The sequence below is a fragment of the Helicoverpa zea genome, chromosome 21, assembly GCF_022581195.2.
Source record: "Helicoverpa zea isolate HzStark_Cry1AcR chromosome 21, ilHelZeax1.1, whole genome shotgun sequence".
Classification (NCBI taxonomy): Eukaryota; Metazoa; Arthropoda; class Insecta; order Lepidoptera; family Noctuidae; genus Helicoverpa; species Helicoverpa zea.
Window position 1 is genome coordinate 6,730,898 of NC_061472.1, and position 12,050 is coordinate 6,742,947.

The window sequence follows — 12,050 nt, forward strand, 5'->3', positions numbered from 1 at the left end:
TTACTTTATATAAATTTAATTTAATCTTAAATACAATTTGATCAATAAAAATCAGCGTTATCGAATCTAAACATGTGAGGTTCGACGCCGCGGCTGCCGGTCCCGCGTATCGTAAAGATGGCGCCTCCCAGCGGCTCGTGCACGGCGTCTACATTGTCTCTGGCCGTCGTTACAAAGAGTTCGTCTAGGTTGGGCCCTCCCCAGCAGAGAGAGGTCACTCGGGACACTGGAAGTTTGTAGCCGAACACTATTTGTCTCGTGTCTGGGTCTACGTGTAATACCTGTGGATATAAAATACAAGCATGTAAATAACTCTGAATCCGTTATTTAAATAAAAATAACTGAAAACCAATGTACAGCCATCATTAAAACAAGAACATCCATTTTTATTGTTTAAAAATGACTTATTTATTTTTCTTTTGGTTGCTGTAATTTACGTCAACCCCATTTTAATGGTCGTTTAATTTTAATATCGTCACTGCTTGGAAACACAGTGTGACAAAATACTACGAACGAAAAAGATTTCATGCAATCACTATGAGAATTTTAATGTATGGCAATTATATTTCTCTTATATATTCCTTGGATTCTTCTTTTTAAAATGTCTCAAAATTTCGTAATTTATAATGCCGCAGGTATAAAATACTCACAGTGCCTCCGAACATGAGCGCGATCCACAGGTTTCCATGGCTGTCTATCGTCATGCCGTCAGGTATGGCGTCCTCGTAGCCGTGTGCTGATATGTCTATCACCGTCCTGCGACCAGCTGATAATGGGAAGGTAATATTTTAGTCAAAATTCCAGGCACTCATACATAAGTAGATAGAATAGGAATTGTTATTTCTAGGGACACGGTATTTATTGGTATTAAAAGTACGTGCCTACATATAGGTAACATTTTGGTTTTCTGAATAAATGATTTATTATTATTAGTGCCTATTTATCATCATCAGATGAGCAAAGTTATTTACAAGTTTTTACAAAAAAATATCTGATAATCTTACTATATAACATGTCTATTTTATCTAAAAAGATACATAACACAGTTGGAAGCAAATCGGAAAAATAAAAGATAAAAAAACATTCGATTAAATTTTCCGCTCGACTAAAATATGGGTGTAGAGTCACATCGAAACGTGAAAAAAATTATCAGTAAAACGATTTTCTAAGAGCTTTCATGTTTTGGTTCAGATCTCATTGCAATATATTTCTATATAAATTTAAATTTCTTACAAACCAAAAAATACATACACAAGTCTCCTCTCTGCAAATCAAAGTCGAAGGCCTCAATCTTCTGCGTGGGCGAGTCGATGTAATACAGCACGGTATTGTTGAGCGACCACACGATGCCGTTGGAGATGGACACGGGGCGCAGCTGTATGCGCGGCCGGGTGAAACTCTCTTGTTCTAAGCTGTAGAATGTCGCCTTGTCGGGGATCACGTCGTCGCCAGTTTGGGGGCCTTTCGTTCCTATTGAGAGTTGTATTTTGTAGTTAGTATGTAGAGACAATATGCCTACCTACATACAATTAGGTACTCAGTATTTGAATATGTATTTTAAGCATAGAGTGCAAAATTTTCCGATAATTGACAACTGTGCAAGATCTATCATGAACATTCTTCCTGATACCAGTGGGAAGACTAGTGATTACTAGTGAAGAAATACAACAAAGAATACGCGAGGTTAAAAAAAGCCTGCTTATCGTTTTGCCCTTATTCCAATAGAATGTTATTTTGTGGACAAATAAACTTGACAAAAAATTCCCATTCGCAACGATAAATCCGACAATCTATCTGATAAATCCAAAAAAAATCAAAGGAATAAAAACGTAAGTATTCATACCTGCCCAAAATCTCCCTTCAGCATCGGGCTTCCCCTCATTGATGACGTTATCAGGCAGTCCTATGTCCATAGTAGTGAGCAGTCTCAACGCCGCGTCTCCAGCGATGGCCCAGTCCATCAGGTATAGGGAGGAACGCACGGCGACTAGCAGCCGGTGGGACCCAGTCACTAGGGATACCACGTTCACTTCTCCGTAACCTTAAGATTATAATATAAATGTAGAAGTTTGATTTATATTCTGTGAGCTGATGTAGTGCGTTAAATTGGTGCCCAAGAAACCGAGCCCGTTTGGGGCCAATTGTGAACCTTCCAGTACTTAGCGTTTTTGGATAGTATAAATTTTTGTAGGTACGTCAAAATACTTTTGTGGAAACTGCATAGGTATGTCCATGGTAGACCTTCGAGATGATCATTTCCAGAAGAATTCAGGTCTTTTTGATGGTGCTTTTATAGAAAATGATTTCTTGTTCGAGTCCAAAAAGTGAATTCTGCCTTATTTCATAGTTGACAACTTATTTGAACATATTCTAACCTTCCAGAATTTTTGACGCTGTCTTCATTCACTGCAAAAAATTACTTTTTCGCTGAGAAAACTTGTATACTTATTATGTACTTACTTATATGCTTAGTATAAATCTTCCCGGACACGTAGTCTAGCCGATGCACGTTGTTCTCACGCACGTCGACGAAGTACAAGCTCTGTAGTTCCGGATCCCACACGGGACTCTCGCCGTGTATGAATAACGCGGGGCTGCCGGGGTTTTCATGAGACGATACCTAGGAGTTGTTCGGAATAGTGGTTTGTTCTCATTATTAGTTAGTAGTTAAAGGTTTCACTTGTATGTATGTACGACATGAATTTATTAGTAAAGTTATCGGTACGGATAATGAGCTCTCGGCGGAAGAGTGGGGATCGCTTTGCGCACTGTACACTTAAGGCAATAAACCAATAAATCACTTCTGCGCAGGTGAAGGTCAGGGCTCAATATCCTTGCCGATAATTATAGCCAGCTTCCGCCCTCGGTTTAGAGTACGAAGTAGGGTTCATAGCTCACATCCGTTACCTCAGATCCAGTTGACAGTTTTAGGCTATCCTCCCCAATTTACTGAAGTTGTAATTAATGTAGCTAATATGGCATTATTTTTAGAATTCATCCAGTGTTTAACAGTAATAATAATTAACGGGCACAATAAATACAATATTATAAATTCAGTAATTTTAATTTATTACAGTATAACGTAACGACTGACCCGTGAAGGATCTTCAAAACAAAAAGAAGTTCAGATGAGTTAGCAACAGGAGCTCTGGAGGAATAGTTAGGTATGTACTAATTTTTAATACTAACTATAACTTCCGGGTATTCATATTTTGTGAAGAATAATTTACAGAATATAGTGTGAGGAATGTCTGTCAATGACTTACCATAGAAATTCTATAATAATGTTGCGATTCCTGCGTCTCTTGGTTATCGGCGACGATAGAATAATACAACATAGAAACCATTGATATTATTAAAAACATTATTTATTTTAATCTTAATACTTATTTAAATTAAAATAAATTTACTAACGGTACTCCGTGCAGTACCGCACCTGAGATTGTTTTCTGTACAACTGTGAATCAAATGTTTCCAAAACATGTCAAACGCAATAAAACGATAAAATGCTTCTTTGACAAATAAAAGTGAACGTAAACAGTTAGAAGTCGATAACGCGGGACAAAATGACAGCGCAGACTGAAACAATACCGCTGCCGTCGACAGCTTTTATTTGATAAAGTCGTAATGTACGCTTACAAATAATTTGAGAATACTTATTGATATACACTTTCACACTTAGTTCGCACAGATCACAAACATAAAAGGGATGTTAACAAGAACCAGTTTATTAGTCCGTCTTTTATATTAGCAAAAAATATTAGACATGATTTTTTTTCTAAACTCCCATGATCTGAATAACGCGCTAAGCTCTTGAATGTTAATGTATTATATTTAAGGGTGAGTTGCACCATCCTACTACCCTACTAATATACTAATAATCCTACTAATATTATGAATGTGAAAGTTTGTGAGAATGTATGGATGTATGATTACTATTCTTTCACGCAAAAATGGCTGGACAGATTTGGTTGAAATTTGGTATGTTGATGAGAGTCTAGATTAACACATAGGCTACTTTTTATCAACACACTACGCGGGCGAGCAAAAGCTAGTTTAAGCGGAAATTTGACAACTGAAGATAGTTCAACTCACCAAGATAAATGGTGCAACACACTGTTAATAAATTCCTTTCATTACGATGATTTATTTTATAAAAAAAATACGTGTCCAATATTTTTTAACAGACCAATACATTTTTGTCAGCATCCCTACTTCATAATTCGATAGTAAAGTCTAATCTTAAATATAGCTTATGTGTTATATCGTATGGGGTGCGTGTGTATGTGTTTATGCGTGTGCGGGCGGCGCGGGCTCGGGCGCGGCGTCGGGCGGCGCGGCGGCGCCGGCGGCTGCCGCCACTGCCGCGGGACCACTCTCCGCTTGTAACCTGCACATGATTAAACATTACATAAATTACATTATCATCATCTGCCTAGCCTTATCACAACTATGTTGGGGTCGACTTCCAGTTTAACCGGATGCTGACTACCAGTGTTTTGAAAAATGTTGCTTTGTTACTAAAAAAATGGGCGGATTGAAAAGAAGGCGTATGAGGTAGCCGTAACATTCCTCGTCCCCTGAACACCCGCATTTTGTTCACTGTGACCTAGCTTCAAGTACGAGTGTTTTGTATGTAGCGAAAGGAAGGAAAGGAAAAGACGTATCTAACCCCTAAAAAGATATAAAAACATTAATTGAAAACTTTTTTCGACTAGGAACTACCGAATTAAAATTTGAAGAATTTTGTACTTTATATGCCACTCTTGTTATCTGCTTACTTGTAGGGCTTTGTATAAAGGCGTTTATTAGTAAATAGTGCGACCTAAATTGGTGAACACAATAGGTTGTATTGCCCTCGTTATTGCAATGCAAGGTCAGGCCTATGTAGCTTTGTTCTCCTGTGACTCATTTTTGGATAAATATTAATTCCAAATGGAAAGGCAAGGCAGAGTCTACAAAGCAGCAGTTCGTCCATCCATGACATATGGTGCCAAATGCTGGCCACTGAAAAAGCAGCAGGAGCAAACACTACATGTCGCAGAAATGAAAATGCTAAGATGGGCTGGTGGGGTAACGATGCAGGACCATGTCCAAAACATCCATATTCGGGGCAGTTTTAAAGTAACGCCTATACCGGAAAAGATCATGGAGAGCCGCTTAAGATGGTACGGTCATGTCATGAGGCGACCATCGGACCACATGTCGAGGAAAGTGCTCGATATTGGTACCCAGCCCAGAAGACGCGGTAGACCCCGCCTTACATGGATGTCCGTTATTGAAAAGGATCTGAAGAAGACACAATTATCATCCCAGACGACCCAGGACAGACCGTCCTGGCGAAGATTGACCAGAAGGGCTGACCCCAAGTAAATGGGATAAAGGCCAGGCAGAAGAAGAAGATTAATTCCAAATGGAACCAAACATTTTGGTTCAAGTCTTTCCAACTTTGTCTACTCGACGAAACGAAAATTCGGAAAAGGTCACATTTTTATTGTGCTATCTAAATGGTAGGTATGAAACATGCGAAATATCGATCAAACCTTTGTTTTTCTTTGAGTTACATTGTAAGCAAGCCCAGTAAATCTTTATAACAATCTTATAACCGCAGTTTTAACCTCCTTATTAATAAAGCAACGGAGTAAAGTTAATCTAAATTAAAGCCCATGAAAATGTATGATTATTCTTTTCTTATTCTTTGTGTCACTTTAACTTGTTTATTAACAGGAGGGTAATAATTTAAGTCATTCGTACCTTTGATGTGCCTGATGCCTGGCGCGGAACTCTGCTGCCTTGAGCTGCTCGAGATGGAACTGTTGTCGCTCCTGAATCAGCTGCTGCCGCTGGTATTCCAGTCCTGGGACAAACGAAAATATATTATCGAAAAATTGTTGAAGTAAAACTAATTTTAACACATAATCAGATGTACAAAAAAACATTAAAATACTGTCTCATCTACTGAGCGAATTTTAGTACTCATTCTTAAGGCTTCAGAAATAAGCACTGCAATTCATAAATATCTACTTTCCATGTGTAAGTGATTAACGTTAGGTAAATGACTGATTTCCACAATTTACAGCAAGAAGCAATGGATTGTAATGGCTGCTACACAGTGCTGCATTAGCTGAGGCCGTATTTTTGCTCATCGTCATAAATTTTATTCTTTCAATGCCTTGCTTGGCATATACCCAGCGGCAACCATGTGTGTAACAGCCTAAAGTGAATTAATGCTTAATCCTTTGACACTGCAGCCCTGTGCCTACCTTCTCGTTCCCTCTCCATAGTAGCTTCCAACTCCTCGAAGTGCCTGAGCTTGATCTCGAGTTTCTTCATCTGTGTCTCCACGAGTAAAGCTACGAGTGACTTGATCTTGCGTTCCTCGACGCCGGCGAGGTGCTTCGCCTTGACGGCGGCGGCAGCGAGGGCGGCGGCCGCAGCCGATTGGAGCTTCGCGTCTACGGTGGCTGGGCCTTCGGGTTTTTCTGCTGCTGAAGATAAAACAAAAGATGAATTATTAGGTTTTTGGTTGATTATAGTCTAGGTTACGATGCAAATTGAAACAAAAATCAAGTTGACATGGCTTGTCGAATTTTGCAAAATTGACGAGATCGATCCGAATTTTCACACTAGCGGATTCGTCGTTCGATTTTTTTAGACGACAGAAAACTTTACGCCAATTTTTTGTCTGGCAAGATTCAATTTGAAGACATTGTAGAATATTACTCTTAAAACACAGCTGAGTTTCAGTCATGTTTATTTAAATTAAATACCATTTACACTATAATTTTAGTCAATTTCCGAAAATACAATAGAGATTCTCCATTCTGCATTTTTTTCACAATTCTTTTTTTTTATTTATTTTTTATTTATTTATATATTAGGTCTACCAACAATGTTGTACATCGAAGCATGTAATATCAGTAATTAATCTATAAGGTACAATGCAAACATTACTTAAAGGTAAACACCGCATACAAAAAAGAACAAAAGAGAATCTTAAAACTAAACTAATATAAATAGAGACTTAAAACTAAATAAACTTTACAAGAAAAGAAAAATGAAATGAAATGACTTACAAATAAAGCTGAAGTACAAATAACTAAAAAACTAACTAAATAATACTTACAATATTACTTAAAATACGTTTTTTCATAAGCTTGGATTCAAAGTGAAAATCAATCCTGTCACTGAGACTGTTCACAATCCTAGACAGTCTCGCGCATGGAGAATTAGCACCTAGAACTGTCTTTCTTAGAGGTGGGCAGAGCGGTGTGATTGGTTTGCGAGGGATCCTAGATGGGACATTGAATCTAATCAAAGACAGTAACCTTGGACAATCAATTTGGTGTTGGAGGATCTTAGATGCAAACATTGCCTCATTGATCCTTGTGCGATGCTCCAAAGTATTCATTTTAAAACGCTCTAAGCGGCATTTGTAAGAGCGTATTTTTTTAGCAATACCATTTAGGAATGCTAAGTGCCAGACAAATCGTTTTTGACATCGTTCGAGACGCAGAGCTTGGTTTGCATAATGGGGACGCCAAACTACGCTACAGTATTCTATGATACTACGTACCAGACTATTGTATAATAGAATTTTAGTGCGATTGTCACGAAAACCTTTACTATTTCTAAGCATAAACCCGAGCATTTTGGATGATCTTTTAATTACGTTATCCAAGTGTGGTACGAATGTCATTTTTTTATCGAAAATAACCCCGAGATCTTTAACATTTTGCACTTCAGATATTTTATGTGAATCTATGCAATAGGCATGGCTTAGGGCTTGCGTTTTTCTCGTAAATTTTACGTAGTAGCATTTTTTAGGATTAAGCAACATTCCGTTGCTTTTACACCACAAAATTAATCTATTAAGGTCACTTTGTAGATTCCTGGCATCCCGATCTGATTCAACTATTTTCACAAACTTGAGATCGTCAGCATACATAAAAACTTCAGAAAACTTGAAACATTCTGGAATATCATTAATGAAAAAGTTGAATAAGATGGGGCCTAGAAGTGAACCTTGGGGAACACCGGAAGAAACTGTTTGCAAGCTTGACTGATACCCATTAACTACAACAGAAAAAACTCTGAACATCAGATAAGATGATATCCAACCAAGCAAGGATCCTGATATGCCATAAGCTCGTAATTTATTTATAAGAACTTTATGCGATACTTTGTCGAATGCCTTGGAAAAGTCGGTGTAGATCACGTCAGCTTGATGTCCCCGATCAATGGCATGAATTAGTAGTTCGGTGAACGGAACTAAATTGGTATTTGTGGATCGGCGCGAAACAAATCCATGTTGGTTGTCACATAAATACAATCGTAAATGCTTCTGGAAATACGGACTGAGAAGCGCTTCAAATATCTTAGCAAAAGCTGACAGTATCGATATAGGCCTGTAGTTACTAATAGCTGTACTATCATCTGATTTATAAACTGGTACAACTTTAGCCATTTTCCATTTTAGAGGAAATACACCTGTTTTAAGGGATTTATTGTAAATCAGCGTCAGAGGTTGAGCCAGCTCGGAAAAACAATTAGCTATAAATACTGGATGCACTCCATCAGGGCCTGCACCCTTTCTGGTATTTATATGTTTAAGTTTCTTTTGCACACATCTCTGTTCTATAAGAGGACAGCTGAGGCACAAACTGTTCTGGTCCAGGACACGTAAATTTTCGGACATGTACTCGGTATCAGAAAGCTCATCATCACTGGTGCTGTATACAGATGAAAAGTGTTCTGCGAACATCTCACATATTTGGCTTACATCAGATGAATTTATTGAACCGTTTGTCATTTCTTTAGGGTATGCGCTTGACCCACCTCGTCTAGCCTTAACATAGGACCAAAAAAGCTTTGGATCTCTCCTAAGCTCACTTTCAAGACGTTCGGTATATAAATTGTAGCAAGCTGTTGATAATCTATCACAACTTTTGCCTATGTATTTCAATTCTACACCATCCATCGGATTATTATATTTTTTATAACGCTTCCTAAGCCTATGTTTTGCATTCAATAATCTAATTAATTTCTGATTGAACCACGGAGGAAATTTGTTGTTCTTCGGTTTTTTATGTGGAACAAATTTTTCAATAGCAATGTTGATGTGATGATAGAACACCTCGAGCATTTCATTGACATCGCTGCAGACTCCGAATAGTGCAATCCAATCGAGTTCCGCCAAGTAATTGCGTAATGATTCGTAATCTGCCTTGAAGAAATTTGGTCGAATATTAATTGTGTTATATGGAAGTCTAGCATCTGTTTTTAGTGGTACTGTGATATCTAACGGAGGGTGTGGCTTATGAATATTACTAATGGGAGTGAAACATTCTGTAACATTGCACAAAGATATGGTTGAAAGGAACAGGTCAAGTGTTCGGCCCATATAATTTTTAATAGAGTTTAACTGATTTAGGCTGTTGATGTGTAAGAAATTTAGCATTAGCTGTATTTTACTGCTTAACCCAGAGACATCATTTTGGTTCGTAATTTTCTCCCAGTCGATTTCCCATAAGTTAAAATCGCCTACAATACAGAGTTCCGAGTCTGCCATCTGCTCTATCGCAGAGTTACAGCTATCGATAAAAAGATCTAAAGAGCGTATTGTCAAGGGCGGTGGCAAGTAAACTGCACAAAATGTTATTTGAGATTTACAATGTAATCCGGGAACATCCAAAATCACCCACAGATCCTCACAACTACTTTCCCAAGCTCTGACGCATTTAGATTTAAAGCAACTTTTTATTGCAATCAACACCCCACCACCCTCCTCCTTACAAGAGCCAGATGATTTTCTATCTCTCCGGTAAACAACATAACGACTGTCAAACAATTCACTGCTCAATACTGAGTCATTTAACCAAGTTTCACTTATTATTACAACATCATAATTATTACAACAAATGTTACGATAAAAAGATAGGGTTTTAGTTTTTAAGCCACCTGCATTTTGATAGTATATAAGTAAACTGTTGAATTTTGATTATAACAATAAAAGTACATGCATAATGTAGAATAAGGATACATAATATTATCTAAATTATCTTATTGAGAGTTTCCCTGCTCTTGATAAGGATGTGGTCAGAGTCATCACTTTTTTTGATAAAAATTTTGCCATTCCTTACCCATACATATTTATAGCCCTTCTCTTTCGCCCTAAGCCGGGCAGCAGCGTGAAGAGCCTTATTAGCTAGTGACAGGTGCTCGACGACATATACCGGACTTTTGGTACACGCAAGTCCAAAATCAGCTGTATTAAGTTTGTTTTCTGCGTTTTTCCGGTTGTAGGTAATAACAGCAGCGAGAAGCTCATCACGTTTCCTAGGGGTAGCAAGCTGTACGACTATGGACCTGGGGCGGGAGTTGTTGGTGCTTATTTTTGCTATGCGAGTAGAGTGTAATACGTCACAATCTTTGACCTCATAACCAACCACTGAGCCTAATTGTTTGATAATAGTAATAAGATTCTCATTCCTATTTTCTGGGAGGCATTGAAGCTCCAGGTTGTTTGACCGAGCATTTTGTTCAAGATAATTGATTCTGGTATTTAAATCTGAGACTGTGTTTTTCAGGTGTTCATTCTCATTCTTTAGGCCTTTCGTTTCGTTACTGATTTCCTTGTATTTAGACTGAAGTTTATCGAATTCCTCGGTGTGAAAAGTTAACGAGGCTTGCAACTCCTGGATATCCTTTCTTACTGGCGCTAACTCCGTGTTAATGGTGTTTACTATAATAGTGTTCATTTGTTGAAGCATTGTGGCGTATTGGACCTGTATAACCTCCTGTACAATAGAACGAACTTCCTCTGCGGTAACAGGATTTGATTTCGGGGGGGAGTTTAAGGCTATCCTTTTATTGCCTCTGGCAGTGGTGACATTCCTTATAGGGGTGGAGTCACATTTTTTTGCACTCCGACATTTTATTTTGTTCATACAGTCGGGGCATTTCCACTGAGAAAAAATCTCTGAATCGCTGGGAATTTCTGGGAGTGTGAGGCAAAGAAAGTGGTACGATTTATTACACATAATACAGTTTATGAATTGTTCATTTTCATCAATCCCTTCATTGGTACAACATCCCCATTCAAGAATCACAGAAGCCATTCTTCTTCAGTATATTGGTTGCACTCGCAGAGAAAATAAAACTTAGGCACAATACGTACAATGCGCCGACGCCGTCTGCGTTGTTTACTCTATAGTAGCGTGAAGTGGTGTGGTTATGCGTCACGATGCTCGGACGCACGCCGCTATAGCACTTATGCGCTGCACGGAACCGCGCAAATGGCGTGTATTACGCGAAATATTGTTTGTCATGCACCCACAGTCGATCAATTGAGCTTTTAAAATGTCAACAGTTTTGTATCACAAAATGATCGTTTAACGCACTTTTCACTGCTTTCAATTTATGCAGATATACACAACACACTGATATATATTAGATCATAACTTTACGAAACATTATTAGCAAAATATTACTGATATTTTAATTATAAAACGGTCTCAAAGATTAGACGATTTTAAACGTGACTTCTCTTCATAAGTCCAAAGACTATCGTCCTTTTTTAACCGACTTACCAAAGAAGGGGTATACTGCTATGTGTATGTATGTATGTTTATTTATAATTTTATATCACGACATATTTATGATTACCTGGCGTCGCAGCCGGTTCCTCTTTCGGCTCCTTCTCAGCTTCAGGCGCTGCGGGCGTCTCAGCCGGCTCGTCTTTCACCTTGGCCTCTCCTTCCTCCACCTCCATGGGCTCAGCCTTGATGTCTGATGAACCCTCTTTCTTGGGTTCAGCTGTAATAAAAGTTTAATAGTTTTGGAAATATGTTTAGCACTGCTGCTGGATGCTATTAAGCAACTGTTAAGATCATCAAAAGAGTATCAAAAGGTGATGATTAAAATTTTAATAATAGTTTTAAGAAAATAATGTGTATACAAAATTTCAGCTCAACTTCAAATCGAGTTACAAGATTTCATGGGTTTGACTCTTTTGGTGCACTTCTCAACTTGTACACCGTGTTCAAATG

General features: G+C 38.2%; 2 protein-coding genes across 4 annotated transcripts in view; both read right to left on the bottom strand.

The window, feature by feature from the left end:
* Window positions 1-3,365, bottom strand: LOC124640629 (regucalcin-like). Its single transcript, XM_047178489.1, has 6 exons — window positions 3,267-3,365; window positions 2,461-2,620; window positions 1,844-2,041; window positions 1,252-1,470; window positions 651-766; window positions 1-281 (listed from the first exon to the last, which is right to left on the bottom strand). The coding sequence occupies exons 1-6, from the start codon at window positions 3,363-3,365 to the stop codon at window positions 42-44; spliced, it is 1,032 nt and encodes a 343-aa protein (XP_047034445.1). The 3' UTR covers window positions 1-41.
* LOC124640627 (SWI/SNF complex subunit SMARCC2) overlaps window positions 3,353-12,050 on the bottom strand; it is a 27,517-nt gene continuing 18,819 nt past the window's right edge. For 2 of the 3 annotated variants that reach the window (XM_047178487.1, XM_047178484.1), the window contains exons 17-20: window positions 11,668-11,817; window positions 6,264-6,488; window positions 5,755-5,857; window positions 3,353-4,390 (exon numbers count right to left, since the gene is read on the bottom strand). In XM_047178487.1, coding sequence (XP_047034443.1) covers window positions 4,291-4,390; window positions 5,755-5,857; window positions 6,264-6,488; window positions 11,668-11,817 — 578 coding nt within the window. In that variant the 3' untranslated portion in view covers window positions 3,353-4,290. The remainder of the gene's footprint in view (window positions 4,391-5,754; window positions 5,858-6,263; window positions 6,489-11,667; window positions 11,818-12,050) is intronic. The other variant, XM_047178486.1, reaches the window with a different exon arrangement.

Excerpts from the sequence above, each read along its gene's own strand:
- LOC124640629 (XM_047178489.1), bottom strand. The coding sequence starts at position 3,365 with ATGTTTTTAATAATATCAATGGTTTCTATGTTGTATTATTCTATCGTC. Across the intron at positions 1,471-1,843 it reads TGAAGGGAGATTTTGGGCAG|GAACGAAAGGCCCCCAAACT; the intron begins GTATGAATACTT and ends AACTCTCAATAG. Across the intron at positions 767-1,251 it reads TTTGCAGAGAGGAGACTTGT|CTGGTCGCAGGACGGTGATA; the intron begins GTATGTATTTTT and ends TCCCATTATCAG.